Here is an 18657-nt window from a genome sequence, read left to right on the forward strand (position 1 = left end):
ACCTCTGACCTGGTAAAGCATGAGCACTAATGTCAGCAATAAAGTCATCTTGACTAAACGGTTGTTGTTTGGAGATTTATTATAATGACATTTTCAACAATGGACCATTTTTGTAGGCAGCATCATTCTGGTAATGACAGTAGTTAAAGATGATGTGTGTAATGTTTTCAGTGTTTAAATAGTTTATTCTTTCCCAGTTTAATATGCAGAGACATCTAACAATAAGCCATTAGGTTGATTCCCGCGAAAAGTGTAACCACTAGGACTTTGTGAAACTTTCAAAACTTTACTCTTTTTGTTTGAGCAGCCTGCTTAGCCTGACATAGCAACATTGCCTCAAATAACTATATAAGTTTGGGAGGGACACTCTCTTTATTGACCAATGGAAGACATGCATTAGGTAAAAAAGTTTGAAAATCATAATTTTTGCTATTTCATTTGGTGTAGCTAATGGCACAGAAATTATACAATTCAGCTTCTTAAAATAGCTGTAAGATGTCTCCTCATAAACACAAATGAAGGCAGAAAAGAGCACGCTAACCTGCATAATTAGACCCCATTAAATAGTTGGATGAACAACATGTTCTTTCCCTTTGTTGACATATTTTCTATTGAAACAGGAAGTTGTGGTGGACAAGTGTTAATTTATACAGTTTTTTATTTTAGTTATAATTTTTTGTCTGTGACAAAAATGTTCTTTAAATTTAGTCAATATTTCATCATGTCATATTCATTAATTTTAGTACATTTTACTTATTTATGACTAGTATGGCATTTAATTTTAGCAAAAAAAAAAAGAACATATTATTATACTTATTACATACAGTATATATTAGTTTACGTATGTTAGTATAAATATATTTAGTTGACGATAACATGCAAAATGACAAAAAAAAAAAAAAAAAACATTTAATGAGGCTATCACACTGCAACAGATCAAACTTTAATCAAATATTCGCAATTTTGAAAAATGTAAAAAAATAAAATAAAAAGAAAACGTACAAACCGTTATTAAAACATATATTTAAACAAACCAACATCAAACATATTAAACATGAATTATTTAATGGGTTTTATGTTATATTTTTTTAATTAATATTTAATATGTAAGATTAAACAACATGAGAAAACTGTCCTGAAAACCAGAACTCCTGAACTAATAGCATATAACGAATATACTGCAGTATTATTTACTATTTTTCAGAAGTAACTCTGCTGTAACTTCCTCGCGTTTAGACAGATTAGGATTTTTTGATAGATTTAGGGTGTTTTTTATTCTATTTATTTTTTTTTCCCAATTTGGAATGCCCAATTCCCACTACTTAGTAGGTCCTCATGGTGGCGCGGTTACTCATCTCAATCCGGGTGGCGGAGGACAAGTCTCAGTTGCCTCCGCTTCTGAGACAGTCAATCTGCGCATCTTATCACATGGCTCATTGTGCATGACACCGCGGAGACTCACAGCATGGGAGGCTCATGCTACTCTCCGCGATCCAAGCACAACTTACCACGTGCCCCACTGAGAGCGAGAACCTCTAATCGTGACCACGAGGAGGTTACCCCATGTGACTCTTCCCTCCCTAGCAACTGGGCGAATTTCGTTTGCTGCTGGCTTCGAACTCGTGACTCCAGGGGTGGTAGTCAGCGTCAATACTCGCTGAGGTACCCAGGCCCTGATGCAGCGTGTTTTTAAGGAAACTGCATACTAACAACTCAATTTACGAATTCTGTCTAGCGCGTAACTTAGTTCAAGTTCACCTGTTCATTCGCTCCATTGTGCAGATGTACTTTGTGATATCGCATTTATGTTGTGGATATAGCTGAATTATCATATATACGTATAGGATATTTTTGAGTGAGGTAAATAATTAACCCTTTAGTGAAGTTCAATGCACAGGTGTTCAACTCATTTAATTGGACAACACTTTGCATACACGCTCGTGCGAACAACATGACTCATCAAAATTTGGTTAATTTTCTTTCACTGAAAGACTGCAAGTTTTAAATCGTATATCTGCTAAAGGTTGATTTTTATCAACTTTTAGGAGTGCACTTGTATACAGATGACCTTGAAGCTAACGGATGGACTAAAAGCCATACAAGTCCAGTTTAGATTGAATGGGATCTTTAATTAAATGCTTTGGTTTCTCAATATCCATTTGAGCCCCCTATCCTCCTCTAATGCTTTTCTCTACACCCTCACTGTACAGGTGATGTGAGTGTGATTCTCGAGGCAGCACTTGGATGGGAATATGGGTCAGCGTGGCTCTGCTCTAGTGTTTTAAGAGTGAGAGATCTGAATGGGGCACTCTTGAGAGAGAGGAGCATGTGAACCTCCCAGACGAGGTGAAGGAAAATCCATCTGGGGCTCACACAAAGAGCTGTTGTGTGAACTCCACCACTCGACTGAGGCATGAGAACGCTGGACCGCATCCAGACACACATTCTACACAGCAGCTACAGCTAGGGGGAAGGTGAGAAAGAGAGAAAAACTGCCATTTGAAACGTTAATTGCTGACATTTTACATTTCTTAAAATGATGAATAAGCCCTTTATGAGTGATTTATTACATACTTATTTGAAGGTTAAAACTTTACATAGCTAATTAACATGTTTATTGGAATAAATAAACACTACAACATATCTAGTCTTACAGAAGTGGTTTCAGGATTTACTAAGTTACAAAATAAATCCTTGAAATTGTTTGACTGCCACATTATCGGTTCCCTGTAAAAATTAGAAGGCTTTTCTCTGCAAATGTATTAAATGAAGAATAAATATAGAGTTTAAGTCTCCTGTTTTTCTCCTGACAATGTCTCTTACTGTGCTCAGATTTGCAGATACAATGTCTGCAATAAAAATTCATAGATTTCAATATGAACTCAAACATTTCTCATCAAATTCTACCAAAACCAAATAATCTGTGCTGTCCCATACATTAATGTATAGCTCTACAATCTTACTCTATGTCCACAATTAACTAATTTGTGTCTATTTTTAACTTTTTCCTAAGGAATTATAGATGAAATATCTTAAAGTAGATACTTGAATGAAACATTACTGAGAACTCCATTAAGTCTCCTAAACTAAGAAAAGGGCAACTTCTCTGCAATAAATATTCTTGATCTGGTAAGAGCTATCACACTCTAAAAGTGTCAGGGAATCAAACATAATACATCATATACACATATGCTATTATTCATGTTGTGATTAAAGTATTTAGAGTGTAATTAGGTAGTTAAATGATGTCATACACTTTTTGATCTTGATTATCAGCACTCAAAAGTCTAAAGGGATAGCAGAGACTTTGTGATGGTCATTTATTAATTGTCCAGAAGCAGCATCTTGGGAAAAATAGCAGCATTCTTCTGCCTCCCGTGGCCTTCTTTACTTCAACACAAGCAGAGATTACCTACTTTGACATACTTAAGTGCTTCAGTGACAGCTGTCTCTTTAAAACACAAAGTCTTGGCAAAAGAGAGGATAGCTGCCTTCCATGAAATCTTGGCAGATATACATGGATGTCTGTATGAGTGTTTGTATTCTAACTGTGTGTTTGTTTGTTTGTTTGATTGTTTATTTAGGTGGTACCAGTAGTGTAAATACAGTTTAATGGGGTCATAATAAAAAGACACTATGTGTTCTAGTGATGGGGGCATGTGGGTTTGGGCGCTACCACTTTGTGCAGGATATGGACGCTTACAATGAAAGTCTTTGTATTCTCTCAATTGCCGGCCTTTTCCAACGTCACCCCAGAACTCTCGGTATTTCAAAGAATTCTCCCAAATGGATGTTAACAAGAGGCTCAATAAAAACATTGGAACACTTACAAAAATGATTCAGATGCATTTAGGGACAATCAGTCCTGTTTCATACTGACATGCTATGTGAATGACCTCGAATGAAATATTAAATGACAGAAGAATATCTCATCATGAACTAGAATTGCTTGTTTTGGCTTGATTTGAAAGCAAACACATAAATAAATACATTTACATATTTTTTAAATATTAACTTAAACTTTTTAAGGTGAGAAATGTAACTCGTTTTTCACTATAAATCTTGACATCAGTAGTCCCCTTGGCAATCCTGATTTTAAGCTCTGTTACACTTTCTAGCTTTCTAGCATCAAGCACTAGGATGTGTAATGTGTAAGTTCTTTTTGGAGCTTCAATGTTCTGGCCAACATTCACTAGCACTGTGTGGACCTACAGAGCAGATATATTTTTTTAAAATTACTTTTTTTTCTCCGCATTTCTCCCCAATTTGGAATGCCCAATTCCCAATGTGCTCTAAGCCACTCGTGGTGACGTAGTGACTCGCCTCAATCCAGGTGGCAGAGGACGAATCTCTTTTGCCTCTGCGTCTGAGACAATCAATCCACACATCTTATCACGTGGCTTGTTGAGCATGTTACAGCGGAGACATAGCGCATGTGGAGGCTTCACGCTATTCTCCGCGGCATCCACGCACAACTCACCATGTGCCCCACCGAGACCGAGAACCACATTATAGTAACCACGAGGAGGTTACCCCATGTGACTCTACCCTCCCTAGCAACCGGGCCAATTTGGTTGCTTAGGAGACCTGGCTGGAGTCACTCAGCACGCCCTGGATTCGAACTCGTGACTCCAGGGGTGGTAGTCAGCGTCTTTACTCGCTGAGCTACCCAGGCCCCCAAGCAAATATATTCTTAAATATGAGTTTACATTTAAAAAGATTAAATGTAAACTTTAGATAACATGTAATGTATGCACCACTAGTGGCACTAGATGGAAATGCAGAAATAGTGACTCTTTTCAAAATGACAATTTCCTGAAAACTCAGCTCATCTTCCATTATTCAGTCATATTGGTAGTCCCACCCTAAACTTTCCCCATTGGTTGAGCCAGTGTTCCTATGTCGGACCATTAAACAACCAGAATAGTGTAAAATGCAGTACAAAGCTACATTGTTGACTCTTTTATTTGGGAATTCAACCTACAAATGGTACTTAAAGTTGTCTCTGCATATTAATATACATTGCTAAAAAATACATACAACACTTTTATATTAATAGCTAACAGTGCAGCAACTTTAAAGTATAGCTTAGGAAGCTACAATTGTTTCAAAATAGTTCCTTCCCCAACAAAGATATGATGCTTGTGTGTGTGTGTGTGGGGGGGGGGGGGGGGGGGGGGGAGGGGCAGGTTTAAGTGGTTTATGAGGCCATTTTTGTAGGTTACAAACTGATAATTACAAGGGTATTATGCTATAAACATTTCTAGTGTCCCCATAATTCAAATCACTTAAAAAAAACATATCAAACAATGTTTTATTGAAAATATAAAAATGCAGAAAGTTTTTTGTGAGGGTTAGGTTTAGGGGTAGGGTTAGGGTTAGGGGATAGAATCTATAGTTCGTACAGTATAAAAATCATTATGTCTATGGAGAGTCCTCATAATGATAGCTGCACCAGTATGTGTGTTTGTGTGTGTGTGTGTGTGTGTGTGTGTGTGTGTGTGTGTGTGTGCTGTCTCTCATTTACAAGATATTGGCAGTGTTTACAAAAGAGCATTGTGCTTGCTCCAAGCAATCAGGTCTTTCGCCCCACTGGCCAGAAAACCAACAACAGGGATGGTAATGAAGGTGCCAATACCTCCAGATCTCAGTCAGAAAGCAAAGAAACCTCTGTCACATTCAATAACTAAACCCACACAGCACACATTTTTTTTTTTCTGACGGACAGTATTGTCAGTGAGACGTCTTTATAATAATTCGATATTTGCTTGCCTCCATGCATCCTGTCTAGATCACACAAAAGACAGGAACATCCAACAGCAGTGGTCTACGTAGTCGTTATTGCCTTCGGATGAGCGATCAATGCCAAGTCAAATGAGCAAACTCCAACTACACACCATTTGAAATCAATAGAAGGTTAGATACAGAGAATGGGAGTAGAAGAACGGGTGTTGCGGTATTCCAGTGAGGTCATCAAGAATTTGCGTTACACTCTTCCGATGAAGCTCCTGAAACAACTAACGAAATATTTGAACACTGAAACAAATACACACATCAACTTTATAGTGAACTTGAAATCAAAATTAACCCTATTTACTATCTTGATACAAATTCCTAGCTTTATTGTGCATGATTCATACGTGTACATGAATTCCAAAGAAAATAATTTTTGTCGTAATTTTTTGTCAAAATGTAATAACTTTTTTCACCTCTGAAACAACTTTCCTTTTCAACCCTTCCTTTCCAAACACCTGTCAAAAAGACCACTATTCACAATCCAATCAATTCCCAATGGATAAAATCAAGTCACAGCCTAAATATTTTTCTCATCGTATATCCTGTTTAGCTTGGAAATATGTCACATTACAGCAGTAAAATGGGTTGTGAAAGCCGTTTCATGTTGACTTTAATGTAATGAGTAAAGTATAGTTGCATTTTCTAATATGAACATCTGTAAGAATACAGCTGATAAAAGCTGATATAATTGATGATGACGAAGATCATTGTGTTTTTGTAATGCACTCATTCCTTAATTAGAAACAGCAAAAAAAGAAGAAAAAAAAAACTGTTGCCAAGTGATCATGCCGGCGAAAACAGGGCAGCCATAACAACAATTCCCACAGAGTAAAACTAGATACACATTCGAGCACAACAACTTCAAACCACTCCTGAGACCAAGACATAAGACTGATTTTATTAAATCCAGTACAAACTATTCTACGCAATGCAGATCTAACCATAAAAAAAAAAAATACTTGGGTGGCGTAATGAAAAAAATAAATGAAATAAAACACTCACAGAATCAAGGCATTGTGGAAGCATGCACGGGTAGATGTCTGTTCCCTCATTAAGGCATTTGACTCAGCAGTTGCTTGTGGTAGATGGTAATTTTGTAAAACACACACACACACACACACACACACACACAAAAAACAACGTGGAGAGAAGTCGCTCCATGACTGTAATGGTAAAAAACTCTTGGACTGACTCCAGTGCTCTGACCTTGGCTGCCTGTAAATCTTTTTAAAACAGCCTTGCACCGAGAGATCATGTCCAACAGGAGCAAAAGCCACAAAGGGACGTTGGGGGGGGACTTGATGTGGGAAACATGCACCAGAGGCGGTAGGGGCACTCGAGCTATGGTGCTATAGTACCGCTGAAACTGCTTTGAAGGTGCCAAGTGATCTGGGAACCAGTAAATTAGTCCCAAATAGCTGTTAACGGCACAGTTCCATTAAAAAGGATTTAAGGGGATTAGCTAATAGCAGCATTAGATGAGTGGTTGGGGGTGTTGGGGAGAGGCAAAGAGTGGTCGGCATTGGAATAAAAAAGAAGCGCTCATGTCCTAGCTCTTGCAGAGAGGAGGTTTTATATTGGCTTACAGTTTGGAAAAAGCTGTACGGTTTTGTCGTACATATATTTACAGTAGCATAATTGTGCGTTTTGTCAATTATGGCCACTTTAGACCATCTGGACTCTTAACTCTCACAAGTTTGGCAACAAAAGGAATGTTCCGGGTTCAATACAAGTTAAGATTAAAACTGTGTTAATGTTGGCATAATGCTGATTACCACAAAAAAAAAAATTACGTCTCGTCCCTAATAAAAAAAACATTTTTAAAAAAGTAACATTGTGGTTACAGTGAGGCGCTTAGAGTGGAAGTGAATGGGGTCAGTTAATAAATGTTAAAAAATACACTGTTTCAAAAGTATGTGTTAACATGATGTTAGTGTGATAAAATTGATTAATAAAGTTACAGTATATACAATATTACAACACTGTAGTCATAACAACAAAACCCCGGTAAATCCTGTAATCTGGTAAATGTTAGAATGCCGTAAATCCTTGATTTTATCACACTAAAATCATGCTTACACATATAGTGTTTATGTCTTGCAGCGATACTCTGGAAATAGTGTGGGGCGAAGTTGTGCCACTTTTGTGCATGGCATTTCTGTGCAAAAACTTGTCTTATTCACTAACCACCCACGATCTAGTTTAATCAGGTGCAATCAGTGCTGAAATTCCATCTTGAGTATTTAAATTAAGTCATTGTCATTCCTTCAGCCTGGTCTCATAGAATGAATGTTATTCTATATACATTTTTGCGAACTGACTTTTCACTCTATTATTCACCCCATGCTATTTTATGATATCAAAACACTTTTACTTTAACGCATGATTTGAAAAACGATACATTTGAACACTTGTATTACAGACCCAGCTACATAAACACACTTAATATGTTTAGCTTGCTTGGTAGCTCACCTGTCAGAGCGATGGACTTTGGACTCCATGACAGCAGTTCAAGTCCAGCTAAAGAAGCACTAAAGTAAAAGTGGCATAGAAGTGGCAAGAAATGACGTGGTTGCTTCAGTAAATGTGTTTTGTTTGTTTTTTTCATTTCGAATTTGCATGTTAAAACATTACCTGCGGTGCTATTTAAGGGTAATGATGTCTGTTTTGTTAAACTCTCATTTATCTTTTCGGACACTTGGTTAGATTTAGGGTATAGTTGTAGGTTAGGGAGGTATGTTTTACTTATTAAAATCTCCATCTAAAATTCACCTTAAAAAAACTCGTCTGATTACAACCTCATTTCACTCGGTTTTGAAACACTCCTTCTTATATGTAAATTAGGCTTATAATAGATTGCACTTCATTCACAAAAATTGCCTGGTGCAATTTATATTGCGCTATTACCACCAGATGAAAGCAGGCGTTAAAAATTTTTTTATTTAAAAGAGAGGTTTGTGTACATTTTCTATCAATCACTTCAGCATTTTCGGCATGTTAAAAATTCTGGTGTCTGGATCACAGTAGGGAGTGATGTTGTGCAGTCCCGGCAGAGTGTGTATTTGGCATCCTCCACTATATAGCGAATGAATTGGCCCACAAGATCAGAACTGCGTATGCAAATTGCGTTCAGCACAAACTTTGGGGGGCGCGTTCGCGTTTTGCCTGATATGCGTAATTTCTTTAGTGAATGGGGTGCTACATCAGTGCAGACAGCGCATGCAAAAAAACAGCGCTTTTACCATGTGCAGTTGATTCTTAGAGAATTCCCCCATGTGTATTTAAATGTTTATGAACTGGCCCCATTTTTTTTCCATTGTACATGCCTAACAGAAATGAGCTTTTTTTAATAAACGCGGGGCGAGTCAAACAAATTTTTGAGGTAATCAACGTGTCAAAAATGCTGTCTATTGCACTTTACTTGTATTGAACCCGGAACTTTATTTTAACAATGTTCAACAGTGGACATACATTTACATTTATGCATTTGGCAGACACTTTTATCCAAAGCGACTTACAGTGCCCTTATTACAGGAACAATCCTCCTGGAGCAACCTGGAGTTAAGTGCCTTGCTCAAGGACACAATGGTGGTGGATTATGCATTACATGAGAAATGTTTGTCATGAACAACTGTCATCTCAAATCACAATTAATTTTGTGGTTGAAATTACATTATAATACATTTGGGAATAAAATGGCAGATGCCTTTGTCTTGCTAAGCCTAATTTCATAGTACACATATATTTTGACACATTTTGCATAATTTGACTAAAATTACAGCTTGATCAGAAATGATGCACAATAAAAATATTCTGTTAAAATCTTTTTCTTTCCACACCATGTGTCTTATTTTTCATTGCAGCAACTCAGGCATGATAATCATATTGCTGATATTGTTGTCTCCAATTTCTCTCTCTCTCTCTCTCTCTCTCTCTCTCTCTCATATATAAAGATCATTGATATTGAAACACATGGTGTGTGTATTCTTTGTTTAGATTATCATTCTTTTAAAAAATGATAGCTAACTAATATATATATATATATATATATTTTTTTTAATGATGGATTTCTAGATTTAAAATGTGAGTCTGGGATAATGGGTTAGTGGCAAATCTATATATATTTAATGCATTTAAAAAGTAAAATAAAAATAAATAAAACAAAAATAAATAATGAAGGCATGGAAAACGTAATGGTCACTTTCGTAACCTCCGTTCCCTGATGGAGGTCAGGGAGGACGAGGAGCAGGTCGTCCTAGTAGCAACCTACTGGCCCACCCAGATGTTGTTCTTGGATCTCACACTCCTCTTGACAGCCCCCCCCCCCCCCCCAGCAAATTCCCCTGAGGAAGGACCTTCTTTCTCAGGGAGTGTGGCGGCCTCCTGGGCCCTGGCCAGTGGCGCCTCTTTGGCAGACATCTGCAGAGCAGCGGGCTGGGCAGCACCCAACACCTTTGCGAGGTTCTACAAGGTAAGTTCCGGGACAGCTGGCCGGGTGTACCGCTTGCGCATAGCGCCTTTCCCCTCCCTTGATGTGAAGACGTGCACTCTTGACTCCCAGTCGTGTTCACAGACTGTGATCCCTTGATGAACTTTCTCCTTTGCCCTCTGGCAGTTGAGTTTGCAGAGAAACTTGCTACCGGCCTAGTACATGCGCTAATGAGACCCTGTACTGAGGTAGGTGTTCCACATGTGCTGGTTCCCCCAGGCGACCCCATGTGATATCTTTTGCAAAATCATTTCCCTGTCGGTAAACTGCGTCTTCCTTATTGTTGGGCAGTCGACTTGTTCCTGTATGACCGTTCGACTTGTTCCTGATGGAGGGAACGAGACTTTATGTCCACAACGCTGAACTACCCGCTGAAATGGCCGGGACCTGGTCTCGGCTCCTCAGCACAAAACCTGAATGAGTGGTTGCATACCAGCTCCTTTTATACCCGTATGTCCGGGGGAGTGGCATGCAAATTCCACTCGGCAATTCTCATTGGCCTTTTTTCAAAAAAGCAGAGGTGTTTGGGGCTCCCAAGAGTGACCCCTAGTGTCACTACATCGACACAACATCTCGTTCCCTTGCACAGGGTCTGTGCAAGTAGGCTCACTGGGGGAAATACGTATTTGCGTAGTCCAGGGGGCCAGCTGTGTGCCAGTACATCTATACCAAGGGGTGCCTCGGTCAGGGCGTACCAAAGCGGACAGTGGGAGGATTCCCGGGAAGCAAACAGGTCTACCTGTGCTCGACCGAATCGACTCCAAATCAGCTGGACCACCCGAGGGTGGAGTCTCCACTCTCCCCTGAGGGTAACCTGACATGACAGCGTGTCTGCTGTGGTGTCGAGGTCTCCCGGGATGTGAGTGGCTCATAGCAACTTGAGGCACTGCTGACACCAGAGGAGGAGACGGCGGGCGAGTTGTGACATGCACCGGGAGTGTAGACCGCCTTGACGGTTGATGTACGCTACCGTCGCTGTGTTGTCCATCCGGACCAACATCTGCTTGCCCTGGATCAATGACCGGAACCTCCGCAGGGCGAGCAGTACTGCCAACAACTCTAGGCAGTTGATGTGCCAATGCAGCCGTAGATTCTCCTCCCGGTCCTCCACTGGGGGATGGAGTGGTCTGTTGACCAGCTCCAGAGAAGCGGGTCTCCTCGCCCCTGGGTCGCCCGTCTCGGGGGGGCTTCGAAGCCTCCCTCGGGTTCTTGGCAGCCGGCCGCGAGACATCTGCTTCCTGCGGAGGGCACCATGCCGGAGCCGGGCCACGGGGGCGGGCTGCGGCGGAGCCAGTGTCGTTGCCGCAGGAGGACGCCCTTGGCGATGACCAGACAGGGTGCGGAGTCTTAAGCCGTGCCGGGGCAGGATATGTTGTAAGGCCTCCATCTGCTTCTTCACCGCCGAGAACTGCTGGGCAAAGTCCTCGCTGGTGTCGCCAAACAGGCCAACATGGGAAATGGGGGCATCAAGGAACTGTGCCTTGTCTGCCTCTCCCATCTCGACCAAGTTGAGCCAAAGGTGGCGCTCCTGGACCACCAGGGTGGACATCGCCTGCCCGAGAGACCGCGCCATGACCTTCGTCACCCAGAGAGCGAGGTCGGTCGCCGAGCGCAGTTCGTGCATCAATCCCGGGTCAGAACTACCCTCGTGCAGTTCTTTTAGTGCCTTGGCTTGGTGTACTTGCAGGAGAGCCATGGCGTGCAGGGCGGAGGCGGCTTGTCCAGTGGCACCGCAGGCCACAATCGTCAGGGATGACGTAAACCTACAGGCCCTGGACGGGAGCTTTGGGTGCCCCCGCCTGCGGACACGAGTGCACCACGAGCGCCTTATCCACCTGGGGGATCACCGAATACCCCCTGGCCACTCCACCATCGAGGGTAGTGAGAGCGGGGGAGCTGAAAGACCGGGACCGGGCAGTAAAAGGTGCCTCCCATGATCTTGTCAGCTCCTCATGCACTTCCGGAAAGAAAGGGACCGGGGCGGGGCCTGGATCCTTCATTGTGCTGTGCTTTAGTGTGCACTTTGAGCTCCAAATCCCTCTCACGTATTACAGGACACAGTGTGGAATGGAGTCAGCTTCAAAGCACAGCACATCATTCAGAGTGATGCAACCACACAGCTGCGGAGAGAAATGCTGGTACAGCACATTCCTGTGGACCACGAACAATTACATTATCTATATGCAAACTCACTCAGAAATGGTCTGAACCCATATTTATCAAGTTTTCAGTGAAGACTACATGTACAGTGGTTTCAAAAAGTATTTACATACTTAAGCTCCACTTGTAAATATGAATAAATGGCATTGCATTAGACAACAAAATGTCAAACCAAGCATCTGCAAAGAAATGATTCTAGCACTTTTTTCAGAACTAACTTGTCTTTTCTGATGCATTTTTGCAATGTCTTTTAACCAGCTGGTCTCAAAGTGATTTTAGTGGATATACAAAGTCAACAAGTAGAATAGTCACAGGTGTAGTTCAAGTCACTAAAGGGATAGTTCACCCAAAGATGAAAATTCTGTCATCATTTACTCACCCACATTTAGTTTCTAAACCTGTGTAACTTTCTTTCTTTCGTTGAACAATAAAGGAGATGGTGACCATGGCTGTAAAGCAAGATTTTTAAGGCAGAATTTTTAGTGAATAACAACTTACATTTTTATTGCACAACAATGCATGTAAATCACTCACATATGAAACCAAATTTCATGCTATGTGGCTAAAAATGTCTGTAATTAGACACTGGCTGTAAATGTTCAGATTTTACTCACCAGTGACTGAGTAGTACATTGGCTAAGAAGTTCAGCATCCCTTCACTGCATGTTGAGAGTAAAAGTTTGATTAGACTCTGTGTAATGTGTGTCCAAAGATGAGATCCATGCAATTCATTTGTCATTGAATAGTGTCCCTTTAATATCCTTTCTGTACTTTACAGTCAGTTGTTGATCAAAAACAACAAAACATAAACATTTAATTCTAATCACAAATAGCACAGATAAGTTAAGAAGCCATTAGAGTCCTCTCTCAGTAAAATACGTGCTCATTTACAGATGCTCTTTACAGAACTGCCGGTTTTCTTAAAGAGACATAACCCTTTTTAGCATGTGTTCTACAAATCAATGTAAATATTTAGTGTAAATTATGCATTAAACAAAAACTATTTAACAAAACATAATGTATGCAATATAATGTCATTATTATTGATGGGCTACATGGATTGTACATTTTTAAAAAGCTAAAATGTGACCAAAATGATGAAAAACAAATGAAATATAATTTTCGAATGTGCCAAATTAGAAGGTTCACTGTATAATTAACAGCAGCATTAGCTGGGAGAAAATATATTTCATGTGTAAGCAAGATGGACATTATAACTGAAATATACCATTTAAATCGATACTTAAGAACTTGTGAATCAGAATCGAATTGAATCTGAAAATCTTTATCAATATCTAGCCCTATTTGAAACAACAACAGAGTGAGATGATGATGACATAATTTCCATTCATAGTTTGACTTCAGCGTCCAAATACCTTTTATAGCCTACTGTACTTGGACGAATTATAAATTATTACATAAAACGTCATGAAAGTCATTCTTGCCTAGTGAACATGAAATGACAGCCTCACCTTGGAGCCCAATCTCCTTTACTTCCAGGGAGTTTTTCATTACCACAAACACCTTGTGCTTGCTCACTGGGGATTTCGTCTTGACCCCCTGTAAAGCTGCTTTGGGACCATTTTCATTCAATCCGGTAACAGAAGTAACAAAAGCATGGAGTCTAATTTGCCCTTTACCTGATGTCACCCTCAAAAATATTTCAGAAACCAGAGACTCTCACATTAAATCTCTGCACACAGTGTCTGGTCGACGTCAGCAGTGACCCAGTTTCAGCTTTATACATCTGAGGTTGAAGTTTTTTTTTTTTTAAGTGGAGAGCTCTGATGTTCGGGCGACTAATTTAAGAGGTTAAAAGCAAGATGCCTGCACACAAATGAAGTTAAATGGCATGTGTAGGGCTGATTAGAGAGAGAGAGAGAAACAGCAGAGCATATGTTAAAGGAACAGTTCACCCAAAAAATTAAAATCTTGTCATTAACTCATCCTCATGTAGCTCCAAACCAGAATATATATATATATATATATATATATATATATATATATATATATATATATATATTTTTTTTTTTTTTTATTATTTTTTTTTCATGGAACACAAAAGGAGATGCTAGGCAGAATGTTTGCCTCAGTCACCATTCACTTTCATTGCATCTTGTTTTTTTTCTCCATACAATGAAAAAGAATGGTGACTGAGGCTGCTATTCTGCATAGCAACTCCTTTTGTGTTCCACCAAAGAAAGAAAGCCATACAGGTTTCAAACAATATGAGGGTAAGTCAATGAAAAAAGAATTTTAATTTTTGGGTGAACTATCTCCTTAAGAAGAAGAAAAAAATGAAAAACTAGAAGGAGGGTAGAGAGCGTGCCTTGTCTTGGGAGGACTGTAATTAGCCTTCAGAAAATTAGGCAAAAAAGGCAACACTACATCTTTCTTCAACTGCTGCTCTGTGGGAAGTCACAAGACAAATTCCAGGTCCCTCCTCAAAACGGCATTGCGTGCTTCAAAGCTACAGTTTATTGACGGGGTATTATGTTTGAACACCATTTATGATGGAATTAGCTCTTCTTGTAAACTAAACTCAGATGTTCCCAATGGTAAATCGCAAAACACAAGCTCATAAGTCATTTTTCAAATCTGCATCAATTATCATGGATCCTTTGACAGAAATAAAATATACAAGTTGATATGTTATATTCCACCCAAGAGTATGTTAAGTATTCCACTCAATCAAGCTTGTGCATTCCATATGTGGAAAATGTTGTGGTTGTTTAACTGCCAAACTCTGTCATTCCAACTAGACAGCGACACTGTCATTCCAACTAGAAGGACTAGAAGTAATTGCTATTAAAAGAAAATTCCTTGTCCTTAGCTGGATTAAATCCAAAGCAATAAAATGTTGGCATAACCTGTCACAACACATCTCGTCATAGCTGTTTACATAAACCAAACAGATGGAACAATTAAAACTGATGTGTGTGACTATGATGGTAAAGTACTTTCTCCTATACCAGCTTTATATACAAAGACAACTATAAGTACGCTATTTGTAGGTTGAGTTTCCCAAAATGTAGACACTGTGGCTCTGTGGCGTTTTCAAATCACTGCTCTGTTTGAGCGTTGAGACCAGCTCGACCCAGTAACATTAGCTCAACCAATGTTGTGAGTTTGGAGCGGGACTATCGTTTTTCTTTATTTTATTTATTATTATTATTATTTATTTATTTTTTGGAGCAATGGCAGACGGGGTGTGTTTGTGAAACTTGTTTGAAAACGCTCATTATTTCTGTTTGGTGTTTTTAGTGGCACATGCATTACTCTTCACCTATGAGGCACGAGTAACTGTTGGGAATGAAAGTAAAACAATCTCATCCAAAATTTAGAGATGTGATGAGGGGTAGTTCTTCACACTCTGAATACAGACTGAATGCAGAGGCATATGGAGATTGATCCTGGTCTCTTGGCCCCTGAGGACCACAGGCCCTCTGTAACGACAATGCTTCACTCTCTCTGTGATGGTCTGTCCTGTCCTTTCCAAACAGCTAGCTAGGAAAGAGATAAGAAGGAAGGGCGACCTTGCCACTTATTGTTGCAATGAAAGTGATGTTCGTAGTGTGACGACATCTAAGAAAGTGCTTGGTGAGAGTTTAGTGCATCTTAACACACACTGAAAGAAGTGGTAATGTGCAATTGTTACTATACCACAAAGATACAGTTCTACTTGATCTAATGCAAAAAAAAAAAAAAAAAAACACTTTCGTTGGTGCAAACCAATTTGTAAAGTAAGTCAGATTAAATAACATGTTTGAATTGAATAAAACCAGCTTAGATGTAACCACATTTTTTAAAATGCATGTTTTTTTTTTCTGTTATGGGCCGCTCAAACAAGATGCGTTAATGTGTCCGTCTGTGCTGTTTTTTAATTGTTGGAAATGCAAAAATGCTTGTAACAAGGATAAAATTGGAAAGGAGGAGGCAGGAACTGGACGAACCATAAAAGTAATAATTTAATGAAAATTTAAAACATAAAGACAAAACACAAACGCACACACGGCAGCTGCGTGTGGCTCTCTCTCTCTCGAACTGCTGCAACCGGCTGCCTTTATCCCTCTCCTCGGCTGATTAGCCCGACTGGGGGCCGGGCGTGCATAGTCACGGCCTGGCCCCGCCCTCCTCCTCGTCACAATGCTTTAGATGGAGGTCTTTGGCAGATGTGATGCTTCTTACTGTTTTGTTTTGTTTTTTTTCACCACGAGTGGCAAGTTTTTAAGGTGATATGTCAAATTAAAAATCATTCCGTTAAAATTGGGTCTAAAGACCTCTGCATTCAGTTCTGGTCTTGCTGTTTTTGAACACAACAACACATCCTGCGTTGTGATGTTAGATGTTCAAAAGTTCTTAGTCAACATGAAATGAAAATGAACCCTATTTACTTTCTTAAAGGAATACTCCGGGTTCGATAAAAGTTCAATCAACAGCATTTGTAGCATAATGCTGATCACCACGCACACACACACACACACACACACACACACAATAATAATAATAATTTCAACTTGTAAAAATTTTTTCTGTAAAAAAAGAACAAGCAAAAATCAAGGTTACTGTGAGGCATTTACTGTAGAAGGGAAGTGAAGGGGGGCCAATTTTTAGAGGGTTTAAAAGGCAAGAAATGTGAATCTTATAATTTTATAAAAGCACTTACATTAATTCTTCTGTTAGAACTTGTGTATTATTTGAGCTGTAAAGTTGTTTAAATTGTTTTTACAGTAATTTTAGGGTTTTAGGGTTTACTGTTACGTCGTCATGGCAACAAACTTGTAAAATTGGTGTGACGAGGAGGAGGGTGGGGCCGTGACTATGCACACCTGGCCCCCAATCAGGCTAATCAGCCGAGGAGAGGGATAAGTGCAGCGGAATGTGGCAGTTCGGGAGAGAGAGAGCCCGACTGGGGGTCGGGCATGCGTAGGGGGGGTCCTCCTCGTCACAATTGGATATAACTTTAAACAGAAAATGTTAGTGAGCGATTTTATCACACTAAAATTATGTTACCACACATATTGCTTGCGTCTTGAGGCTATAGTCTTGAAACAGTAAGTATTTTAACATTTACAGATTGGCCTCATTTACTTCCATTGTAAGTGCCTCAGATTTTTGCTTTTCTCAAAGAAAAGTCTAAAATAATGTTTGTGGTACATTATGCCACAATGCTGTCGATTGAGCTTAACTTGTATTGAACCTTTACAGTGTACATAGAATATTTAACTTAGAATTACTTTGCAATACAAAATCATCAATTTTTTATTGAACTTACCTAACTCTAACCCAAAAAGAAGTAATGAGTATTGAACTATCTAAAAAAAGTTACATAATCCTGGTGGTACGAGTTCCGTCGACCCAATTCCATTGAAACCTTAGTGGGGCAGGTGTGGAGTAAATATTGGATGTAAAGATATCAACTCAGCATCCTTTTACTAGAGTGATACCCTGCTTCAGATGCTATGATTGGCCCACTTGGCAGCCCCCTTACCTTGTATGGCTCGCCAAACAGATTAAATCCAGTCGAGAACAAGTCTTCATCTTGCTGCACTTCCTGCGTCCTTCTCTCCCATTCCTTCTTTTTCAGTGCTGAGCGATCCTGCTCATAATGACTGCGGAGAAAAAAGAGAAAAAGAATGACAAAGGGTAAGAGCGTTATTTGAGTTGGCATGCAAAAAATCAACGTCAAAAAAGCCCTGCCAGTACAAGATTCAAGGGAAGCCCTTATCTGTCTAATAGTCGCGAGCTGACACTAAACAGATGAGGAGAGCGTGGCAGAGATAAAGTAACTGGATTGGTGCACAGATGCTTTGCCGGAACAGACAGGAGACTGCCAGGAAGAGGCAGCTCTTTTTGAAATGCTGTAAGATGGGCGGCAGCCTCAGGGGGAGTTTATTTAGATTTGAAGGACCTCATATGGCAATCAGTGCAGGGGATTGTTACAGGAAATTCAAGCTTGTCTTAAACAAAGGCAGATGTCATAACGCGGTAGCTGACAATCCCAAATTCAGTGTGTGGAGCAAATGATTTCACAAACAAAAACACTGAGGGACTCTGTCAGCATTGTATTTTTCTTTTCATTCATAAAAAGGTCAAGTGTGTAATTTCTGCGCCACTAGCTGCACCAAATTAAATTGTAAAAATACTGACTGATTCTCAAACACTCCCCCTGTCTTCCATTGGTTAGATTGATAATCATCTGGAATATGTTC

At 39.8% G+C, this 18657-nt stretch overlaps 1 protein-coding gene across 2 annotated transcripts in view; it reads right to left on the minus strand.

Annotated features, from left to right (window-relative positions):
• Window positions 1-18657, minus strand: part of LOC127417722 (AF4/FMR2 family member 2-like) — a 266275-nt gene that overhangs the window by 192512 nt on the left and 55106 nt on the right. Inside the window, exon 2 of one of the 2 annotated variants that reach the window (XM_051657903.1) lies at window positions 17937-18057. In XM_051657903.1, coding sequence (XP_051513863.1) covers window positions 17937-18057 — 121 coding nt within the window. Of the gene's footprint in view, window positions 1-17936; window positions 18184-18657 lie in introns of those variants that run through there. The other variant, XM_051657902.1, reaches the window with a different exon arrangement.

The sequence above is a fragment of the Myxocyprinus asiaticus genome, chromosome 27, assembly GCF_019703515.2.
Source record: "Myxocyprinus asiaticus isolate MX2 ecotype Aquarium Trade chromosome 27, UBuf_Myxa_2, whole genome shotgun sequence".
Classification (NCBI taxonomy): Eukaryota; Metazoa; Chordata; class Actinopteri; order Cypriniformes; family Catostomidae; genus Myxocyprinus; species Myxocyprinus asiaticus.